Raw genomic sequence first — 24778 nt, forward strand, 5'->3', positions numbered from 1 at the left:
TTTATAGATACAAGTGTTTGACATGTTGATTAAAAACATGAAGAAATTTGCAGCCAGCATCTGATTTGTTCTCCAGGCCACATTATTGGGGGGGGCATCAAATCACATGCACACATGGATCCTGCCCCTTCGAGGACGCCACCCGGAGCTCTGGCCCCTAGTTACAGGCGCTCACGAACGTGGCGCACCTACGGACCACTGCCTTAGCTCTGTCCTGAAGGCGGTGGCTCATACATCATACTCACTCGTCCCCGGCCTACTGACAACCCCGATCCCGACAGTGAAGCCCAGGCACAGGAGGTGCGCGGCCGTGCCGGCGGCTTTACGCAGGATGCTGTACAGCCAGAACTCGGCGCTCGGCTCCGCCATTGCGGCCGCCAGCGCAGGCGTCCTTACGTCCTTGCGTCACCGCGCCAGGGCGCCGTTGCCTCGGGCCCGGGCCCGGGAGGAGGAGGAGGAGCCCGGCCTCACGCAGGGCGATGGGCAGCAGGATTGAATGCGTCTTTTTCAGCGAGTTTCACCCGACCCTCGGTCCGAAAATCACCTTCCAGGTACCGGAGAGCACGGATCGCGAGAACCAGCCCGTCCCAACCAGCGAGGCACCTGTGGCTTCCTTGGCTCAGGGGCTGCGGTGGCATCTGCATCAACACGTCAGGCCGGTTGAGCCGCCCTCAATACAATACATCTTTATTGTCATTGTACAGGGGTACAACGAGATTGTTAATGCGACTTCCATACGATGCAATAAATTAATTAGCTATTCCACAGAAATTTAGACAACCCAGAGAAACATTCGGCCGCTTTTCCAGTGGAATTCAGCAGCTACGTTGCCTGCTGTACTGAAGGCCCCTGGAGTGAGGCTGCTCCCACCTGTTTAATAGTTGCACTTGCATGTGAACAGTGGGTGTTAGTTAATTTTGGCTGAAGGAGGGTCCCGACCCAAAGTATCGCCTATCCACTCCTTCCACAGATGCTTCCTGACCGCTGAGCTCCACCAGTGCTTTGTTTTGTTCAAGATTCCAGTGTCTGCAGTTCATTGTGTCTCCAGAAATTTAGTTTATGTACTGAGAGACGGTGAAAAACTTTATTTTTCGCGTTATCCTGTTACATCGCACCATGACTCTCATAGTATACAAGGAAAAGAGTGGATTGATTCCAATGGGTAGTGGTAGATTCTCTTACAGGACAACACGCAAAGATTTCCCACGCCCAGTGGTGCCTTGACCTCCTTCATTGCCAGTATGAGGCCACACACAAACTGGGGGGCATGGCATCTCATATTCCGCTTGGACATCTTACCCAGTGTAATGACCATGAGACCCAAGGAACTCAGCAGAGATGTTGGTTGACCTGTTGAGTCCCTCAACACTTTGTGTTTTTGGTATGAACATTGAAATCTTCAATTTCAAATAACATCCCCCAACCCTCTTTTCTGTACCCAGGCTGTGCACCCTTTTCTCTCACTATCTCCCATCCAACCAATCACCCTATTCCTTTCCCCTCCATACACTCATCTCTGAGTCCTTCATTTCCCTTTTATCCCACCTCTTTCCCACCCTCCCCCTGGCTTTACATTTCACTCCTCTCTTTATCTAACACCCTTTTGTCTCCTTATAACCTCAACCCTTCGTCACTTATACCACTCATCTGACAGTCAACCTCTCTCACCTACATCCACCTGTCACTTGCCAGATTTTGGCCCACACCCATCTCTTTCTTCCAGCTTTCAGTCTGAAGGTTTCCTACCTGAAACGCCGCCTGTCCATTCCTACCTGAAACGCCGCCTGTCCATTCCTACCTGAAACGCCGCCTGTCCATTCCTACCTGATCCACTAAGTTCCTCTAGCACTCTGTTTTACTCAAGATTCTAGAATCTGCAGTTCCTTGTGCCATCTTGCAACTTTTAACTATCAAATCTCTGAAATCATGTCTGATCTTAGCCTCAGGAGATTGCATTTCTTATTTTCTATGTTTAACAATTGGTGCCCTGGCAGCAATCGAAGAGGATGTTTTAAATGGTGTTTATTTTTAAGTGTTAGCTTTATTTCCCACTTCTGCTCTTGTGCAGAGAAGTGGGGAGGAGGTTCTAGTGGGAAACAGAACAGTTTGAGTAAGAGCAGGAGTAGGCCAGTTGGCATCAACTCTGCTGGTCAACAAGTTCATGGCTGATCTCTTTCAGATATAATTTTCCTGCCTTTATGTCTTGGTTCTTTTTACATCAAGAAAACTTCTACAGAATACTGGGGTCAGAGAAACTCAAAAATACATCACTGTGGCTTTCTCAAATGGTCCACTCCTCATTTTGGGACCGTCTTACTCAAGGAAAACGTCTTCTCTGCTTCTATGCCTTTAAAATCCTTAAGAATTGTGTATGCTTTATTGAGGTCACCTCATTCTCTAAAGCAAGTGCATTATTTTTTTGGTATTATATGTACACCAACTGTGCTGTCACCAAGGACCTATGTAATTATAGCAAGATAATCTTGCTTATGTGCGTATTTTCAAGCAATAAAGGCCAACTTAACCAAATGATTTTCTAACTGCTGCACCCACATGTTAGCTTTCAGTAATGCGTGCAAGGGTACCTGGGTCTATTTGAATAACATTTCCTAATTCCTTTACATTTAAAATGATTTTCTACTGAAGTGCTATCCTTCCCATTGTAGTCCATTTGTTATGACCCCCACCAGCATAGCTTGTACAAATTTGCTTAAAGTCTCTTTACGTCTTTATCCCCATTGCCACTGGGTTTCATGTCATCAGCACATTTGGATGCAAGACATTTGATGCCTTCAGACAAATTGTCCATCTAGATTGTAAATACTTGAGCCCAAAAGGTAATCTCTGTAGTACACCGTTAATCGTACGTAGTCTGCCAATTTGAGAAGGAATTATTTATTCCTATTTTTTTGTTTTATGTGTTAATTGCCTTTCAATCCATGTTTTTACAGTTTAGCTGAAATTCTTGAAATTCCACTCATTACTCATTTACTCTAGTTGATACATCCTTGGAAAATCCAATAGATTAGTCAAATGTAATTTCAATAGAGATTCCACCATTTTCTCTAGTACTGATATTTGACTGACAAGTCAATGTTTTTTTCACTTGCTCCTTTCATAAATGGTGGGAGTCACATTTGCTACTCCAATCTGTAAGAATCCATAATTTTAGAAGATGTCACCCTACAGCCAAATGTTTTCAATGCAAATTATTTATTTGCTATTTGACTATTAATGTTGTTAACTCATTGACGGTTGCTCATGCAGTGTAAATTTAAATGTTGTACCTTTAAAAGTATTGCTGATTTCCTCTCAAGGATGTTATTGAACCATATGTTTTTTATTAATCATGGGACTGGTTGCTTCATTGTCACATTTACTTTTTTATTCTGTATTCATTTACTTGAATTTAAATATACCAGCTATGGTGTTGGAATTCAAATTCATGCAGTTTGTCCAGCCCTGTGTATACTTGACCATCAATTTAACAAGTGTGGCCAGGCACCATCAATGGAACGAAGTACCAACTTAACATTTCAATATCAGGACTTTCATGTGGCATTGATATTTCTTAATGCTACCAACCTGATATACCAACTTTATTTCTATCCCTACCGATGCTGCCTGACGAGCTGAGTATTTCCAGCCTTTCCTATTTTTATTTCAGATTTCCAGCATTAACATTAGTTTGCTTTTGAACTGCAGAGTCTGCTCGGCCATTGCAGTATTTCTCTTGCTGCTTAAACTATTCAAATACATTTATTTTGGGCTGAAGTTTTTATAACTTATAATTTCTAAATGAAAAGCAGAATGGTAACAACAGTCTTGGGTATATTGTTTAACTTTCTGCTTCCTGTATTTCAATGTTGAAGGAATTTGTTAATTTCTTCAATAAATTTTATAATTAAAACTGAAAACAATCTCTCCCTTTCTGGTTTTGCAATGGTGGGCTAGAGCTGTAGCCTTATTTAGTTGAATTATGTCAATCCTATTTGGTCAAAAAAATAATCTTCCACAACATTGTTGCCCTTACAACAAAATAAATTCTATAGTTATTGCTGTGTAAGAAATACAGACAGTCTGTAGTGTCATGAAATTCTAGATTAACTATTTATACAAATTGAGAGAGTTGTTGGTCAGGATACTAGTGAGAGCTATCTTCCCAACTTGTAAATAGTGGAGATAAGACTCAAAATGCTGGAGTAACTCAGGGGGTCAGGCAGCATCTCTGGAGAAAAGGAAAAGGTGACGTTTTGGGGCAAATAATTTGTAAATAGTGGCATTGAATGTCAGCAGGTGGACCTTATTAACAGATGTCAATAGTTTATCACTCCCTTGTGAAGCCGTATTGTGCAGTTACATGTAGGGACTGAAAGAATGACCATCGATTTTGAGATGAAAATGGACAGTCAAGTTATTGGATGTATAAGGTTGAATTTTCAAATAAAACCAGTGCTGAGTGGGTCTCCCACTACCGGCAGCAGTGTTTAATTTTGATGATTCCATTATCTGACCTATGCATGTCAAGGAAAATTTCCCCTTTGCCATCAACTGTCTTTCATCAGAGATACAAGAAAGTGTAAATGCTGGAATCTTGAGCAAAACATAAAGTGCTTGATGAACTCAATGAGTAAGGCAGCATCTGTGGAGGAAATGGAAAGTAACCTTTCGGGTTGGGACCCTTCTGAGATCAGAGCACTGTTGTCTGGGAACACAATCCAATATTGGAACAGCTTAACAGTGGAACGGAGAAGGCCTGTCATGTAATCATCTCTTTTCCTTCCAAAATACACATTTCATTGCCTCAATGCACAAAGATGTTGCTAATCAACCACCCCCCCACACACACACACACACACATATTTGGAATACGCTAAAGATCTTAGCAATACATTGTCTTGTGACCCACAACGTTCTGCAGTTTTCAATAGCATGCAGCTTCACTTGAAAATAATTTTGTTAGTCACCTTGTTCACTAACTCATTTCTGCTGTGGCCTTTCAATGAATGAACTGCTAAAAATGTCCTCTCTCTAAAGATACTTGGAATCCATGTTGTGGATAACAGGCATCTGCAGTGACATCATGACATCCTCCTCCAAAGAAAACGTCGCTGCCTAGTTATACCTTCCATTCACCTTAGTGGCTCTTAACACCAAATTGACCGATCAGACCCCCTAGTGTCTCGGCACTTCCACTTTGAGCACTTATGCAACCTAATGCCATTCATTTAAAATTCTCATTCGCTGCTGCCAATCAAGTACCATAACAAATTTCTGATATATCTTCACAGCTTTCTTCCCTCAATATAGAGTGACATCATCCTTGGTGATTTTAACTGCTATTTTCATTTAGCATGCTTTCTTCCATCTCAGTTTATTTTTCATGATCTTTGCAATCATATTTGTTCCCGAACATATGTTTACAACTATCTTAGGAACTTTGCGACTGTAAGTGGCCTAGCTTATTCTATTGTCTCAGTTACAGAATGCTATCTCTGAATCAAATATGGTCTTGTCACTCCTTACCTCCGAAACCTCTTTCAACCCAACATTCCAATTCCTTCCTCTAAGGAATTCTCAGATTTAATATTTGACAGTCCCTCATCATGATTGCACGTTGGTATTGTAGGTTCTGAGGTGACTAATGAGGACATGAAAGTACAGGGCCCTCTATAATGTTTGGGACAAAGACCCATCATTTATTTATTTGCCTCTGTACTCCACAATTTGAGATTTGTAATAGAAAAAATCACATGTGGTTAAAAGTGCACATTGCCAAATTTTAATAAAGGATATTTTTATACATTTTGGTTTCACCATATAGAAATTATAGCAGTGTTTATACATAGTCCCCCTCATTTCAGGGCACCATAATGTTTGGGACACAGCAATGTCATGTAAATGAAAGTAGTCATGTTTAGTATTTTGGTGCATATCCTTTGCATGCAATGACTGCTAGAAGTCTGCGATTCATGGACATCACCAGTTGCCGGGTGTTATCTCTGGTGATGCTCTGCCAGGCCTGTATTGCAGCTATGCTTGTTTTGGGGGCTTGTCCCCTTCAGTTTTCTCTTCGGCATATAAAAGGCATGCTCAGTTGGGTTCAGATCGGTGATTGACTTGGTAACCCAAGAATTGACCATTTTCTAGCTTTGAAAAACTCCTTTGTTGCTTTGGCAGTATGTTTGGGATCAAAAACCACCAGGGGTGCCGCACGATGGCTGCCTCGCCTATAGTCTGTTGTTTTCAAACTCTTTTTGTTATTTTGGTAAGTTTTAAAAGTTTGTGTAAATGCTCTCTGGTTTGTTTTATGTGGGGGGTGGGGTAGGGAGTCGGGGAAACTTTTTCAATCTCTTACCTTGCTGGAGATGCGATTGTTTTGCGGGTCGTATCTCCGATCGCTCAGCAGCCTAACATCATTGAGCTGGAGGCCTTGCCTGGGACTGACTGAGCCCCCGCGGGGTGCAGACTTACCACCTGAGCGTGCAATCCCTTGCCTGGGATCGATGCTCCAACCTGGCCTGTGGACTTTAACATCGCGGAGCTCGCAGTTTCGGGTTGAGACCGGTCGGGAGCTCCAAAAGCCGCACGGGGATCGATAGCCCCGACCCGGGGTCCGATCGCCTGGCAAGGGGGAGCTTCTTCGACTTTCAATGGCACAACTTTGGTCCTCATGTTGATAAACAGCAATAAAATTTTCCAAAGGTGATGGAAAGACTGGAGGAAAGACTAGGTGCTGAGAGCTCTCTTCTACCTACATTAAGGAGGCAATTAAACACACCTGAGCAATTACAAAGACATGTGAAGCCATGTGTCCCAAACGTTATGTTGCCCTGAAATGGGGGCACGATATATAAACACTGCTGTAATTTCTACATGGTGAAACCAAAATGTATAAAAATGACCTTTATTAAAATCTGACAATGTGCACTTTTAACCACATGTATTTTTTTCTATTACACATCTCAAATTGTGGAGTACAGAGGCAAATAAATAAATGACGGGTGCTTTGGCCCAAACATTATAGAGGGCACTGTAGCTGGAGTAGATGGATGGGGAGTTTGTGAGGTGTTCCTTCTGCAGTTTATGCGGGGTATTTTGTGCTCCAGAAATGTGAGATCACTCTGCTATTCGAAGGTCATGCATTCAACCGCATGGCCCTAAACTCTGGATTCTCCTCCAATTCTCAGCTTCTATTTCCTCCTTTCAAAATGCTCCTTAAAACTTGTGTCATGTCTGAACCTTCAATCATCTGCTCTAATATCTGTCAAGGTTTAATGTCTAATTTTCTTAATGTTCCTATGACAATGTTAAACGATTTAAGTAATTTGCAGGTTTGGTAGTTGTAGTTTAATAAAACAACAAGGTAATGAATTGAGAGCACCAGATTGAAATTTAACCAAGCAATATTAAAGGTTTTTTCCCCTGTATTACAATAGCAGCACCAATATATCAGTGAAGGTACTGGCTGTTACTAATTTATACAGAGTGTTTTGGCACAGAATCACTGTTCTATTTAAGATGTTTCTTTCAGCATAAAGGATGGCAGCTCGTTCACTGCATTTTATTTATTAGTTCACCTGTTACTTGGTGACTTTTTAAGAATTTATTAATCAGCAAAATGTTGCAACACTCAGCTGTTCAGTCTTTCTTTGAATCAAATGTCAATATCTATTGCAGGTGCCTGAAGAGTATATCTCAAGAGAATTGTTTGATACAGTCCAAGTGTACATCATTACAAAGCCAGAGTTACAGAACAAACTTATTACTGTGTAAGTGATACACTTATAATATATATATATATTTTTTTGCTTTGTTTTCTCATGGGAACTGTGTGATGAGCTGGAACCTGTGTCATGTAAAGTCTAGTATGATGTTGGAGACACTGTTGCAACCAGGAAAAACCGTGTGCAGTTAGGATCATAGTAGAAAGAGAATATTCTGTACTTTGAAAAAGCAACCCAATTAATCCACTTTTTGGCTTTGCCATTATTTTTAAAATCAGACTTAATTTTTTTAATGTGCATTAAAAATTAAGGTCATTAGGGAGAAAGTAGGACCACTCAAGGGTCCAGGAGGGAATTAGTGCCTCAAGTCAAGGATGGCATGAAATGTGGCAAGGTATGAAATTAGAACTTTGCATTTGTATTCACCAAGTAGTGGATACGGAGGACAGTGAGATCAATATGCAGAACGCTAATATGCACAAACAGTTTGAGATTAAGAAGGAGATGGTTTTATGGCTCTTAGAGCATTAAGGTGGATAAATTCCCAGGGTCTGATGGGATCTGTCCCAGATTATTGAGAGAAGCAAGAGAGGCGATTGCAGGAATCTTGACAGATCTTTGTATCGTCCCTAGCCACAGGCGAGGTCCCGGAGGACTGAACTGTTGTTGTTGTTCCTTTGTTTAAGAAAGGAAGTAGAGATAATGCAGGAACTTATAGGCCAATGAGCCCCATGTCAGTGGGAGGGAATTCTTTGGGATAGGATTTATTTGCATTTGGAAGAGAATGGGCAAATTAGCAACAGTCAACATGGCTTTATTGCAACAGTTCATGTCTTATAAAAATAAGTATTTTGAGGAGGTAGCAAAGGTGATTATTGTTGAGGGAGGGGAAATGGGCGTTGTTGACATGGGTTTGTGAAAGTCCATTATGATAGGCTGATTCAGATTAAGATGTATGGAATCCACAATGATTTGATTGTTTGAATTCCGAACAGGCTTACTCATAGAAGCCAGGGTTGTGGTGGACGGTTATTAATCTGGCTGGTAGCCTGATCAGAGGAGTGCTGCAGGGAAATAGGCTGGGACCTCCGTTGTTGGTGATATATAAAAGCAACATGGATATAGATGGGTTGGTTAATACGTTTGCAGATTACCCCCAAATTGGTGGATTTGTGGAAGGCTGTCAAAGTATACAGGGGGATGTAGATCGGTTACAGAAGTGGATGGAGAAATTATGATAATGTAGGCAAGTGTGAGGTGTTGCACTTTGGGAGGTAGAATATAAGGGGATTGTAGAGAGTTAATGGAAAGACCCTTAACTGCATTGGTCTACAGAGGGATCATGGAGTCTAATTACATACCTTCTTAAGTAGCAACACCAATAGTAGTAAAGAAAAGGTATAATATGCTTGCTTCATGGATCGGCGTATTCAGTATAAGTCAGGAAGTCATGTTGCTGTTCTATAAGACTTTGATTAGGTTGCATCTGGAGTATTGGCATAGTTCTCGCCCACCCAAAGCAGGAAGGATGAGGAGACTATGGAGAGGGTGCAAAAGAGGTTTACCAGAATGCTGTCTGGATGAGAGGGTATTACCTATAAGAAGAAGTTGGACAAAAGAGGGGTGGTGATGGAGGTTGGATTGTTTTCTCGTTTGAGATCTGATAGAAATATATAAAATTATGAGAGACATAGATAGAATGCACAGTCAGAACGTTTTCTCAGGATGGGAAATATCAGAGACGAGAGGGCATGTGGGGCAAAGTTTTTACAGTAATGGGTGCCTGGAACGCTCTGCCAAGGTTGGTGGTGTGGCAGACATGATAGAGGCATTTAAGAGGCTCTTTGCTAGGCACATGGATATATAAGGAAAGGAGGAATATGCAGCGGATATTAGTATAACTTGTTATCATGTTCAGCAAGGACATTGTGGGCCAAAGTGCCTGTTCCTGTGATGCATTGTTCTATGTTCAGAATAGTCCAAATCATGACTTCTCACTCATGATTTATATTTGCGATCCTAAGCAACACTGCTAGCTAGATATACCTACGATGGAACTTGGAACTTAATAGATGCACATTTGTTCTAAGAATATGAGCACTGAACTGCATGGGGAGGAAATAAGCTTTTACCGTGCATCCCTTGCTCCTTTCACCTTAAAGCTTAGCCCTGGGGATAAAGGTTCTGACTGTCGATGCCTCTCATAGTTTTATCTCCAAACAGATCTCTCTTCAGCCTCCGACATCCCAGAGAAAAGAACCAGTTTGTCCAACCTCGCCTTATACCTAATGTTCTTGAATCCAGGAGGCATACTAGAAAACGTCTTCTGCACCCTCCCCAAAGCCTCCACATTCTTCCTATAAAGGGAGCGACCAGAACAGTGTACAGTACTTCAAATGCAACCATTTGTTCCGTGAATGTTAACTTAATTCTCTATTTTTTTGTTTTTTTTATTATATGCTAAGTACTGCTATGGACAAGAAGCTGATTGGTTGTCCCGTATGCATTGAAAATAAGAAATATGTGAGGAATGCACTGCTTTTCAATTTGGGCTTTGTTTGTGATGCTAAAGCTAAGACCTGCTCCTTGGAGCCAATCGTTAAAAAGCTGGCAGGTTATCTCACTACACTGGAGGTAAGAACAGGGTAAGGCAAAAACATTTAACTTTCTGGAATCTTCTATTTAATTCTGTCTCTCAATTCCAGAAAACTGATCAAAGAAGTAAACCTTGATACCTTTGGAAAATTCAAGTGCATAAAATATTTGCAACATATTTGTTGCATCCATTGCTGTTTAAAATGACCTTAACTGTTTAGTGGTAGAAACAAAATGCTGGAGTAACTCAGCGGGTCAGGCAGCATCTCTGGAGAGAAGGAATGGGTGACATTTCGGGTCGAGACCCTTCTTTAGACTGCAATGTTTTGTCATCTGAACTATTGAGTACTTTAGCGAAGGACAGAAGTTTCTACGCGTGTTGTGCAGATGTGCAATTCTCCTGGGTCCCTTTTACCAAAGACATTGGGCCCTACTTAATGAGGACCAATACATTTTGTGTGAATAGGGGCACATGTCAAAACCCTTCCAAACATCTGAAAGCTAATGACTACAAGGTTGCACATGGTTGTTTGAGCCAGAAGGTTTGGTAATTCAAGCCCCAAATCCAAACTAATATGGCGAAAATGTCAATGCCACCAGTGACAAGTCAGGTGTAAAAGGGGGGTGGGGGGAAGTTGCATATCATTGCCATTTTTAAATAGATTCTGTAAGGTGCTGCTATAGGTGAGATGAAAATGCACGACATGATCCGTAATAGTTTTCTTTTTCTAGCTTGAAAGTGGTTTCATCTCCAATGATGACAGCAAGCAGAAACTGATCCCACTGATGACTATTATTCTGGAGGATTTGAATGCTCGTGGAGAGTGTTCTCTGCCAATAGGTACGTCTGTCAGTACATGGGCTTATCATGTGGTTTCTTGGGACTTTGTGAACCCACCTGTTATGCCCAAGTAGAAATTATAAAGTAATGTATGTATATCACCATGATCTTTACCAAAATCTGATATAAACGTATCCTGTAATGGGATTAGGTAATGATGAAGAATATTAAATGTGTTGGTGTTTTTCAACACTTCCTTACAAGGTGTGCCAAGGAGATGATTTTTTTTTTTAAATCAAGTTTATCAAAAATGATCAGTCTTCAACATTCTGGTCCTGCCTCACCAGCACCCATGACTTATATATATCGAGTCAAAAAGGCTGAATGAAAAACAAGGCCTCTGGAACAGATGGTGTCCCTGCTAAAATTCTCAGACGAGGGGAGACACTTAAGCAACAAATCCATTTCTGGGAAGAAGAGGATATTCCAAGGAACCTCTAAAAGGCTTTGATTTGTCCTTTTGCAATCTTGCATTCCTTCTCTCTCCATCCCTCCCCCACCCTGGTTGTCCTACTAGTTTCACTGTCGTCCTGCTTAGTTTCACTGTTTGTATTCACTTGTTATCACCTTCTCCACAGCCAACAATGGGCTATTTTGGGCTCCACCTTTCCTTGATTATCTTTGCTGGCTTTGATTTGTCCTTTTGCATACCTTTCATTCATTTGTTCTTTGTACCTTTTCATATCACTAGTTCCCTCTACCCTGACTTTCTGTCTCTCCTGACGCCCAAAACGTCACCTATTCCTTTTCTCTACAGATTTCTGACCCGCTGAGGTACTCCAGCATTCTGTGTCCATCTTTAGTATAAACCAGCATCTGCAGTTCTTCTTCATACATTCCATTTGCCTGGATGCACGCTGTTTATGCAAAATGCAAGAAAATCATCACCATCAAGGACATGATAACCTGCTTGATTAGCACTTCACCCACGCCTTAAGCATTCACTTCCTCCATTACCTCCACCACCATTGCACGTTTGCATCACTGCTTGTTGTGTACTGTACTGCACTGTAACATTCTTCTATAGTGTTTGTGAGATCTGTGATCTCAACACTAGGACAATAGCAGCTACACGTGGAAACACCACCACTTACAAGTCACATATAATCCTGACAACATATCCTGGGAATTCTTTATCATTGGTAAAGCAAATTCCTGGAGCTCCCTACCAATGGCACTATAGAAACAGCAACACAGTTTAAAATAGTTAGTTTATGGCTCATTGCCATATTCTCAAGGAAGATTAATGATGAGCGATACATTTCCATACCCATAAATTAATTTGAAAAATAACATTAAATTTTATCACTAATTGTCATGGTAGAATTTGGATATATGACTTAAGTTCTTGGCTCAGTGCGATAACTATACTATGATACCCATGGGAAGAAGAATATATGTTTGAAAAGAATAATCCCTCTTTTGGAATGTTTCTCATGGACACAAAGCTTGGGCAGATAGTTTAAGTAGGGAACAATAAACTAGTACACTATTTCAGTTCTTGTTTTAAAGGTATTTATTCACAAAATGCTGGAGTAACTCAGCAGGTCAGGCAGCATCTCAGGAGAGAAGGAATGGGTGACGTTTCGGGTCGAGACCCTTCTTGTTTTAAAGTATAGCCATTAACTTTTTTTAACTAGTAGAGTGTTGCTCGTTTACACTACTGATGGTAATCTGCTGTGGTATTGGTTTATAATGAGGTGTTGCAATGTTCACTTGCCATAGTTGCTTCAACAGCAATTTAATTTATTTTATGTGATGCCTGTTGTATGTTTTCTTATGGGGTGATGATATAATGGTTCGAATGTCATGCAATTTTGTTATGACATTTGTGTAAATGTTCTTATTGCAGCATGGTGCAGTTTTGTGATTGAATGATGTGGTTATTTACTAATTGGTGTCATGGCACTCTTTGCTATGATCGCTTTGAGTCTGCAGCTATTTTGCAATAGACGTGAAGATTACACACCAATAAAGACCAAGTAGATTAGAAAATCAAATTCATTTTCACTATTAACCCTTGAATGATGTTGTTTCTCTTCCATTCTCGATTTATGAGCATTGCTAAAAAGGATCTGCATTTATTGGCTGGTTTCCTTGAATATGTTGACATGCACCTTGATTAATGCAATCCTCATTATTCTTTATAACATTTTGTTGCCATTAAATGGCTTCCTAAGTCACTTCAATTGACAGGCAAGCATATTAGGGTTTTACATCTGTATCAATGGCTCTTTCCAGTTAGAACATGGAAAGTTTTGTCTTCCCAGAAGGGAAAGATAGGACCTTGAGAGCAATTCTTGAAAACTGAATTGCCTTTTTCTAATGATTTTCATTCTTGCTAGGTAAAATGGCAGACCATACAATTTTCTAAGTAGTTTCTGTTTTGTTCTATTTGTAGATGAATCAAATACCATTCACCTAAAAGTGATTGCTCAGCGGAGGGACCAGCCTATAGTACAGGAGTATGATGTGCCAGTATTCACTGAGTGTAAGGAAGATTTTATCAAAATCCACTGGGACCTCACTACTCAGCAGGTGAGTGGGAAGGGATGAAAAAATGAAGGCATGGCTTTCTATTGAGTATATGCATCTGCCCCTTCAGGAACCTTTGCTTTCCAGCTGAATCTTTAGATAATGGAAGGATATCTGGCAGAGCAACCACTCCCTTTCCTGGAGGTTGCAATAGTTGATGCACTGTATTGATTTACAGAGATGTATAGTGGGATCTTGGGGTCCAAATCCATAGCTACCTGAAAGTGGCAACACATGTAAATAATGGTAAAGGAGGCACATGGTAAATTTCCCTTCATTGCTCGGGACATTGAATATAAGAGTCAGGAAGTCATGTTGCAGCTTTATTACGCTTTGGTTTGGCTACATTTGCAGTACCATGTGCAGTTCTGGTCACCCCAATACAGAAAATATGTGGAGGCTTTGGAGAAGATGCGAAGTGATTAACCATAACGCTGTTTGGATTGGAGGGTAATAGCTATAAGGAGATGTTGGACAAACTTGCATTTGTTTCCTCTGCCATGTCAGAAGTTGAGGGGAGACCTGATAAGTATATAAAATTATGAGAGGTATAAATAGACGAGACAGTGATAAGCTTTTTCCCAGGGTCGAAATGTCACAGACTAGGGGGCATAGCTTTAAGGTGAGAGGGGAAAAGTTTAAAGGGCATGTTTTATACACAGAGTGATAAGTGCCTGGAATTCATTGCAAGGGGTGGAAGAAGATATAATGAAGGAGTTTTTAGATAGGCAAATGGATATTCAGGAAATGGAGGGATATGGATCACATACAAGCAGACGAGATAAGTTTAACTCAGCATCATGTTTGGCAGAGACATTGTGGGAGGAAGGTCCTGTTCCTTTGCTGTACTGTTCTAAATATCAGTGGGCAAGTCAGTCAGTTGTAATATGTACTGGTCAGCTTACCACTCGAATGACTATCTCTGAAACATTGGAATTATTTGATCATTGGAGGCAGCATGAGACACACACACTGACCCCTAATATATCTCAATTAGGGAAAAGACAAGGGAAGATTGTACTTTAGATTGGTGGCTTCGAGGTGACCTATTGAAGGCAAATTCTCTTGAATATATTCATTGCTGAAGCATTCCATTTGGTCCAATCTTTCCATGCCAGTGCTAATGCTCCAATCTACCCTATTTTATCTCAGCTAACATTGCTATAATGACATTCTATTCCCTTCCTAGATTTGTATGTTTTTCTTCAAAGATACTTTTCCATCCGTGATGAACTCCAGATTCTCTCTCTTTCTGGATATAGAAATTCCCAACTTTATTTCATTGTGACATTGTAAGGCTGAATGGGCAGTGATTGTCATTGAACAGTTGTGCCTTTAGCTTTGCATTATGTTTTGGCTCATACTGTCTCTCAGATTCTGCCGTACATCGATGGATTCCGTCACATCCAGAAAATCTCTGCAGAAGCTGACGTGGAATTGAACCTGGTGCGGATTGCAGTACAGAATTTATTGTGAGTGGGAAAGTGACAGTCAATTTCCGGCAAATTATTGAATTCCCTTTCATTATCTTTTGATTTGCTGACTAGTTAGGCAAACACAGCTTTGTCGATCAAGGTGAGCGATCAAGGATGGGAAACAGAATTTTAAGTATTCAGTATCAGGCATTATAAAATAATCAATTTGATAGTGTGTGCTCTGCTTTTCACATTCTCCGGACACCAATTACCTGTGTAGGTACAGAGTAAATTTTCCTCTATTGGTATAGGCTTGTTATTGGCATATGTACCATGATGCAGTGAAAAAAATTGTTTGGATGCAATCCAGGCAGATCTTACCATACCTAGGTGCAATCATTCCATATATTAGTACAGTGGGTAGTATAAAAGAGAGAATTGAGTGCAGAATATAGTGTTACAGGTGCAGTGAAAGCACAGTTTAATAAAAGTGCAAGTTCAATACAGTCGTATGCATATACATCTGAGGTTAGTTAAAAACTAAAAATTATTCACAGGAATATGGCCATTCACTGACCATTCCAGGATGAGTAGCTCAAGTCACAGTTTATCTGAAATCGAGGTGGTCAGCATACTCCCATCAGCCTTGGGCTGATAAATACCAGTGAATGCCTTGTACTGTGGGTCCTAGGTCGAGAAAAGTCCACTTAATCATTTTGATTACAGAGCGGCACAGAGGCACTGCTTTTTGTGCTGCTGCCTGAACTCTTAACAACCTGAGTTCGATCTGCGTGGAGTTTGCATATGTTCCCTGCCTCCTTACATGCAATGTTATATACAGTAGCCAATTCCCATCTGGCCTGACTTTCCTCCAGAGCACCATGGGGAGAGCCCACATGATCATAGGGAGCACGCAAACATCATACAGGTAGCCCCAGAGGCACGATTCAGTCAGTGCACCACACTCTCACCCTCATCCACAACCTTTACAACGGAAATTGTCTGAAAAGTCCATTCCAATGCACACACCAAACTGACTTGTAATTTTTTGTTGTCATCAAAATAATTAAATTCACCTATAAACAGATGTGCAATCAGCAATAAAGTGCAGTGGTATAAAGACATGATGCACCACCACCTTTGTGGGGGCAACATCCCAACTATTGACACAAAAACGATGACTGGTGATTTCATAGAACAACTTGTCAATGAAGGACAAGCAGGAAAATTGCCTCAAAGGTACTCTCAAGGTCTGGTTAGGTGAAGTAGCATTCTTGCCAGTGCATAGAAATCCCTGACTCTCGATTGTTCAATATAGTGGAGCTACATCCAAGCAGGCATTAAGCACCATGACTGTCTGGAAGCACAAGGAGGCCGTGCACTACTAAAAGAATGCATAATATTTCAAACAAACTACACTTCCAGTCCATCAAGAGCTACCTGTTCCACGTGTACCACAGTCTGCAGACCCTAATAGAATCTTATCAGCCATGTCAAAGACCACAGAACTGAACTGGAAGTAACTCGCCTCAACTCCATGGGATTGTTGAAAGAGAAGAAATGTGCATTTTTTAAAGCAAAATTATATTTCTTCTCTTTTTCCTCAGATACCTGACAAAGTTTCTCTTTACCATTGTGATTCAGAAACTGGAAATGTAATTCTGTGACTGATATGAAGCAGAGCAAAATGTTTTATAATGATTTGAATTGAGGGAATGTTTCTTCATTCCATTTTTAATTTCTTAATTTGGACTAGGCATAACCTGTTGTTTAATCTCAGCGTGAGACTTTAGTTTACCCAGGACATATTTTGCATTACTTGTTCTCTTAAAATAGGTGAGAATTTATTTAATGTGAATTCTCCTCTGAATGTAATATATGTTGTTTCACAGGTACTATGGAGTTGTGACTTTAGTACCAATATTCCAGGTGAGTGTATGGAGAATTTTGATTGTATGTATATTTCTTAAACTGTAGCTTGAAATAGCATCTTTGTCTGCTTCCCCATTCTCCCCTTAGTGCAAATAAAAATCCTTATGTTTTGCTGAACTGCGGCAATTATGTTCATCTTTAGTGCTGCTACTGCTTAACTGTTTCCTTACCTTTGCCCCTGCAGTATTCTAATGTGTACTGCCCTACTCCCGGGGTGCAAGATCTGGTGGACAACAAGTCTTTGCAGGAGGAGTGCCTGGCATATGTCACCAAGCCAGGTATGGTGAATGATTCAAATAAAGCAATGGAAACCAAATAGCATTGTGTCATTTGCACCAATCCGTGTTCAATTTTGATGTCCAGTTAATAAAACTAGATGTGGATACAAGCAACTGCAGATGCTGATTTACCATAAAAGATAAAGTGCTGGAGTAACTCAGCGGGTTAGGTAGCATCTCTGGAGAACATGGATAGGTGACATTTCGGGTCTGGACCCTTCTTCAAACTGATTCAAAAACTAGACTTTCATTTTAAAATACAGACAGTGAAAAGACCCATTCTGCTCATCCAAAATCATTGTATCTACCCTGCTAATAGTGATACTGGCCATGGGGCAGCCAAAAAAATCAATTTTAGAAAGAAATCTCCTCCTAACCTACATCCTCCATTTGAGCACATCACATGAGAATAATTGTGGCTCCATAAACATCTCGGAATAATACCAGCTCCACATCAACTTAGCATTTCAGACAGTCCTCTAATCCATGCCATGCCAGAATTATACTGTCTCCATAAATTAAGAGAAAGTGTTGGAGTAACTCATCGGGTCAGGCAGCATCTCTGGGGAATGTGGATAGGTGATGCTTCAGGTTGGGATCTTTCCTGACAGGTGGGAGGCAAAAAGATTGAAGAGTTGCAAATTGTGAAGCTAGAGAAAGGAATGTAGGTGGTCTCCATGTGCTATCTCCATGTTGAGCTAGATCATCCCTCCCTCGGCATTGTGCCAGAGTTATCCAGTTTATAATGTTTTGGTCCTTGAAACTGTTACAAGTACAACCTATGGTAGACACAAAATGCTGCAGTAACACAGCTGGACGGACAGCATTTCTGGAGAGAAGGAATGTGTGACGTTTCAGGTCGAGACCCTTCTTCAGAGGAGGAGAACTTCTTCAAAGTAGGCCTACCTTGAGATTTTGCAGTGGAGTGGACAAAATGTGTAGGAAAGAACTGCAGATGCTGGTTTAAATCGAAGGTAGACACAAAATGCTGGAGTAACTCAGCGGGACAGGCAGCATCTCTGGAGAGAAGGAATGGGTGACGTTCAGACTGAAGAAGGGTCTCAACCCGAAACGTTACCCATTCCTCTCCAGAGATACTGCCCGTCCCACAAATACAACCTATTATATTTTTAAATCACTTTTTTTTAAAGTACACTGACGATTAGAAAATGGCAAAATGTAGTTTCATACTTTGATAAAATTGCTGATGCTGGAAAGTATGACCAAATAAATGGAACAGAAGTTCAGGAGAAATTATTTTAAATTACCATAGTTTAGTTTATTATTGTCATGTGTACCGAGGTACAGTGTAAGGCTTTTGTTGCGTGCCATCCAGTCAAAGAAAAGATTATATATAATTACAATCATGCCGTCCACAGTGTACAGATAAGGATAAAGGGTTCAACATTTAGTGCAAGATAAAGTTTGATTAAAGATAGCTCGAACTCCAGAGCTAAATGGAAGGTCAGGACTGCACTCTACCTGGTGAGAGTTCAGTTGCCTGATAATAGTGGGGAAGAAACTGTCCCTGAGTCCAGAAGTATGTGATTTCAAACTCCTGGACCAATAATTTATTTATTTAGAGATACAGTATGAAAACAGCCCTTCAGCCCATCGACTCCGTGCCGACCATCAATCACCCCGGACGCTAACACTATCCTACACACTAAGGACAAGTTTACAATTTAACCAAAGCCAATTAACGTACAAACCATATGTCTTTGGTGTGTGGGAGCAAACCGGAGCCCCCGAGAAACACCCATGTGGTCATAGGGGGAACGTACAGTCAGTACCCATAGTCAGGATCTCTCGTGCTGTAAGGCAGCAATCCCACCACTGCACCACTTTATCTCTTGACTGATGGGAGAGGGGAGAAGAGAGTGACCGGGATAAGATTGGTCCTTAAATATGACGAGGTAGCATGAAGTATACATGGAATCGATGGAAGAGAGGTTGATTGGTGCGATGATTTGGGCTACATTCATAACTGCAATTTCTTGCAGTCTTGGATGGAGCTGTTCCCAAACTATGCTGCGAATCATCCTGATAAAATGCTTTCTATGGCGCATCTGTAGAGGTTGGCATACTCTCTTTTCGTTTCTTATTCCAAAATCATTCATTTTACTTATTTTAAAACATTTTTCTTTGGGACATTCATAGGGGTTTCCATTGGACCAGTCAAGAAAATTAATGCTCTATTATTATTTAACGGTGCAATTAAACCTACAGTTAACTGACAATTTTTTGTAATTGCGCATCAGCCTGAGTGCCTCCATTTCAAAAGTACTTCATTAGCTGTACGTATTTTGGGAACTCAAGGAAGAGTGAAAATAACTATATTATGTAAACGGAACATCTTTGAGTTTCTTGTGCAAAGGGTTAGATCCATCAGAAGCAAGAGGTGTTAATTGCTGCTGTCATCCACAGGACACAAGCGAGCCAATTTGCGAGATGTCTTCCAGTTATATTGTGGACTCAGCCCTGGCACCACAGCTCGAGATCTCTGCTCCCGCTATTCTCAGCAACTTCAACATGTGGATGAGAGGTGAAGTTGAACACATGGGATCATGATTATCAGACTCTAGCTCAGAAACTAACAAAACTCGTTCACTGTGCTATTTCAGTTTAATTTAACATATCAAGAAAGTCAAATAAATGCTAAAGGGGGTTCTCCCAGCAGTATAATCTTACTGGCTTTGTTTAAACGTTCTTCATTTATTCTTGAAACGATCTGTGAGGATGGAATTTATTGCTCAATCGCAAGTTACCAAGAGGTGGTGGTGACTCTGCAGCATCTAGAGGCACTGATGTCGGTGTAATGTGGATATTCTCAAGATGCAGCTCAAAGTAAGTTCTAGGGTTTGCCTCAGTAACAACAAAGAAGTGGTAATAGTTGTCCATGTCAGGATGCACTTGTAGGCACTTCCTGCCTTTGTCTTTTTAGATCCTAGAGATTACACAGTTAAGTTGATTCTCTGGAAGAAGCCTCCATGTGTATCTACATTTGCATCCTGTAAACATTGTACCAATCAGTCATAATGAATGTAGAGTGCAGGGTTGCAGGCAGCTGTAACGTGAATGGTATCAACTGCTTGAATCTAGTTGGGCAACTGAACTCATCTATCACAATAGAGAATCATTTTGTTAGGGCTCAAAGGCAGCAGAGAGGCTTTGGGGAGTTGGCGGAACATTCTGCAGGAGAATGCCTGATCTGCCTCTTCCATATTTGCAGGAAACTAATTCAATTTGGACTGATGAAGGGCTTGATTCGTCGACTGCACAAGTACCCAGTAAAGGTCAACTGTGAAGAGAGGAGCCGATCGCCACGTCTCTACACGGGCTCTCACAGCTATGATGAGATCTGCTGCAAAACAGGTAACAATCCTGCAAAGACCCACTCCATCATTGGAATCTAAATGGGCAATTTAAGAATGGAGATGCATGTACACAGTTCAGCTTTAGATGGAATATAAAATTAGATTTTGGATTCTGAGTGAGATTTTCTAACAGATACTTTGAACAAATATTCTGTATGTCTTAATGAATGAATGAATAAGTTTATTGGCCAAGTATGTACACATACAAGGAATGTGTCTTGGTACTCTGCTCGCAAGTAACAACACAAACATACAGTAAACAATTAAGAATAAGCACAAAAACATTAAAACATTAAGAATACATCATTACGGTTTAAACATGTGAGTGAAATAAACCAGAGTAAAAAGAGACTACAGACTTTTGGTTATTGAGTAGAGCTACTACTCACGGAAAAAAAGCTGTTTTTATGTCTGGCTGTGGCTGCTTTGACCGTCCGGAGTTGCCTTCCAGAGGGGTGCTTCAAAGAGTTTGTGGCTAGGGTGAGAGGGGTCAGAGATGATCTTGCCCACTCGCTTCCTGGCCCTTGCAGTGTACAGTTCGTCAATGGGGGGGGGGGGGGGGGGAAGGTTGCAGCCAACAACCTTCTCAGCTGATCGAATGATTCATTGCAGCCTCCGGATGTCGTGCTTGGTGGCTGAGCCAAACCAGACCATGATGGAGAAGGTGAGGACGGACTCAACGATGGGAATATAGAATTGGACCATCATTGCCTGTGGCAGAATGTGTTTCCTCAGCTGCCGCAGGAAGTACACCTTCTGTTGGGCCTTTTTGACTGTGGAGTCGGTGGTTGCCCCCCATTTAAGGTCCTTAGAAATGATGGTTCCAAGGAACTTAAATGACTCCACAGATGTGACTGTGGTGTTGTTGATGGTGAGAGGGGAGGGGGCGCTCTCCTAAAGTCTATAATCAGTTCCACTGTCTTAAGAGCATTGAGCTCCAGGTTGTTGTGATGGCACCAGGATGCCAGCTGGGTCACTTCCTGTCTGTAGGCAGAATCGTCCCCATCCTGGATCAGTCCAATCAGGGTTGTCCAATCAGGGAAAGCATGGCAGAAGACATTAAAAACATCCTACTAATAGTTACAATTGGGAACAAAAAAGAGGAACAATCATTCTTCCCAGAGAAAGGGCAAATGATTTGGACCAAAGGTTCATCCATGTTCCTTTACCTGAATGTCTGCATTCTAGGATCTTGAGAGATGTGACCCCAGTAATTGTGGATGCATTGGTTGTGATCTTGTAACATTCCCTAGATTTACAAAAGATCCCAGTAGATAGGAAAATTGCAAATGCAATTCATTTCTTGTGACAAGTGGGAGAAAGAAAGCAGGGCATTGTAGGCCAGGTAACATGACACTGAAAAAAAAACTGGAATCCATTACTAAGTAAGTAATGAGACATCTAGGAAATCATATAAAAACCAAGTAGAAACAATATGGCTTTTATGAAAGGAAAATCATGGTTGATAAATTTGTTGGCATTCTTTTAGAAAGTTAAACCGTGGATTAAGGGGAAACAGTAGATACATTTGGATTTCCAAGAGTCATTTAAGAAGATGGCATTTAAAAGATAACTGCAGAAGAGCTCATGGCTTTGGGGGCTGTATTATGTTAGCAAGGCTGGAAGGAGGGCTCCCTAATGGAAAGAGAGGTGGGAGAAAAGGCTCATCTTTGGATTGTTAAAATATTGCTTATGGATGCCGGAGGGATCAGGGCTAGAACTGCATTTACAATCTAAATTAATAATCTAGATGAAGGGAACAAGTGTAGTGTTGCCAGTTTTCTGACAATACAAAGATAGGTGGGGGTACAAATTATGATTCGGATACAGAGTCAAGGATAGGTCAACATTTGCCTAATAGACTATAACGGAGCTTTAGATAGGAAAATGTGACATCATCCGTTTCGATAGGCTGAATGGGAAAGCAGAATATTGTTTAAAAAAAGACCGCCAAGAATGCTTCTACACAGAGATAATGTGAATATCCTTATGAATAAAGCAACGTTAGCAAACAGAGCAGCGTAGGGGAATCAAGAACCAGATATTATAGGTTAAAGGTGAAGGGGTGAAGATTTAATAGGAACTTGAGGGGTAACTTTTTTACATAAAAGGTGGTAGGTTTATGGAATGAGCTGCCGGAGAAAGTAGTTGAGGCACTTACTGTCACAACATTTAAGAAACATTTAACAGGTATGTGGATTTGATAGGTTTAGAGGGATATTGGGTAAACACAGGCAGGTGGGACTAGTGTAGATGGGGTGTGTAGGGCGGTATGCTCAAGTTGGGCGCAGAACCTATATCCATGCTGTATGACTATGGGTCTAAGTAATTTTTGGAAGGGGAATAGAATACAAAAGTAAGCAAGCGTTACTACAGGTTGTTGGACAGACCACAGGTGCTGTACTGTTTTAGTAATTTATTTAAGGATAATTATTCTTATTTTGGAAACAATTCATAGAAGGTTCAGTAGATTAATCCTTGGGATGAAGAGCTGGTTGAAAAAAGATTGATTTGATTGTGCCTATGCTCATTGGAGTTTAGAAGAATGAAGAACGTGATGATGCCTTATTGAAATATAGATACTGAAGGAACTTGATAAAGTAGATTAGGTGGGGATGGAGGGCTACACTCATAGTGTAATCTCGAGCCTAGAGGGCAGATTAAAATGTTCCTATCTAAGACAGTAGAGGAGGATTTTTAGTTTAAAGTGCAGTCAACATTTATGGTGAACAGCAAGGAAAGTGGAACTGGGCTAAGTTCATATCAATCACGATTCTTTTGAATGGAGTAACTGAGGGGGTTGTGTAGCCTACCTTCCGTTTCTCATGTGAAGGTCATCATCTATGTTGGCTATGAGGTTCATAGATGAAACCACTGAGTAGCAGCATTAAAACACTTCTATTAGCACCATGGTCTGCAACATTGTAAGGATGGTTGGGTTTGAGAAAAGAAAAATATCAAATTACTTCTCTGAGATGTATGCTACTGGGGAAAGTTGGAGGAAGATTTGCTCTGAGTCTGGCCTATTCTTTTCTACATGTCCTCACTCTTCTGTGAACTGGCGACAGCGGATCTTTTAGAGATCAAATGGGATATTAAACGAGTATCGCATTAGAAATACACCAGACTGATGTATCCAAGTGGGTTTTGAACTCTGACTTTATCTGACTCCAAGGCTGCAAAGCTAGCAACTGCCACAACCCTTCTCTCGGTACCTAACCTATACCATACTCAAGAACATCTGTTGGAAGGGTTTGTTATTTCTTTGAAGGAATTATACCTAATTGAGTTTTATTCTGTTTCCCCTCAGGAATTAGTTACAAGGAATTGGACGAGAGATTGGAGAATGATTCAAATATCATTGTGTGCTGGAAGTGAAAGTGCACCAGTCACTTGGTGTTGTACTCTGCAATCATATAAAGATGACCAGGAGAGACTAAACCGAAGGAACACTGTAAAGTGACTGATGATGCTGAGCTGGTAAAGGTCAGCTTTGCTGGCCTGCAGAATCAGTAAAATCAACTGACCTCCCCCGTGAACTTAACAATAGGTGAAGTGAGCATTATAATATTCCCTTGAATCGCTTCTGGGTCAGAGGTGACTGGAGGGATTAAGCCTATTTAAATTGCATAGTTATCATTGTTGCATGTGTGCATCTTATTCATGAAGATCAAGGAGTCACTCTGTACTAATTGGTCCATATCATTCTCCAATTATTTACAATTTATTTTGTGGTAAATATTCATCAGCTGTTATTCTGCCAAGTTTAGTCACTGTTCTATGCTGAGCTAGCTCAGCTGGGACTCTGCTGAGGGCATTGCCTCTGAATTTGGCAGATCACCCATTTGTAGAAGGGCTGGACCATCCATGGATCCCTGCTGGTTAGGATCAAATCACTGGTGATGACCCCAATGTTAAATTTTAACGGTCTTACCATCACTGAAGACGGACCACTTGAATGTTTACTGCAGATCTTTGGTCTATATTGAACCAGGCAAGTCAGTGCCTTTAGGAGAATGGAAATGTACAAACCTGTACTCATTTTTCTTGTAATTGTGTCAAATAAATGGAATTATAT

At 40.9% G+C, this 24778-nt stretch overlaps 1 protein-coding gene across 1 annotated transcript; it reads left to right on the plus strand.

The window, feature by feature from the left end:
- Positions 1 to 106: 106 nt before the first annotated feature.
- nprl2 (NPR2 like, GATOR1 complex subunit) lies at positions 107 to 24778 on the plus strand. Its single transcript, XM_078414363.1, is given in 14 exon segments — positions 107 to 146; positions 149 to 201; positions 203 to 414; positions 416 to 551; positions 7681 to 7772; positions 10193 to 10361; positions 11055 to 11163; positions 13565 to 13701; positions 15073 to 15170; positions 17006 to 17042; positions 17230 to 17323; positions 19751 to 19868; positions 20556 to 20698; positions 24011 to 24778. Coding segments are annotated over 14 exon segments (1506 nt in total). The 3' UTR covers positions 24079 to 24778.

This window comes from Rhinoraja longicauda, chromosome 17 (genome assembly GCF_053455715.1).
Source record: "Rhinoraja longicauda isolate Sanriku21f chromosome 17, sRhiLon1.1, whole genome shotgun sequence".
Taxonomy (NCBI): domain Eukaryota; kingdom Metazoa; phylum Chordata; class Chondrichthyes; order Rajiformes; family Arhynchobatidae; genus Rhinoraja; species Rhinoraja longicauda.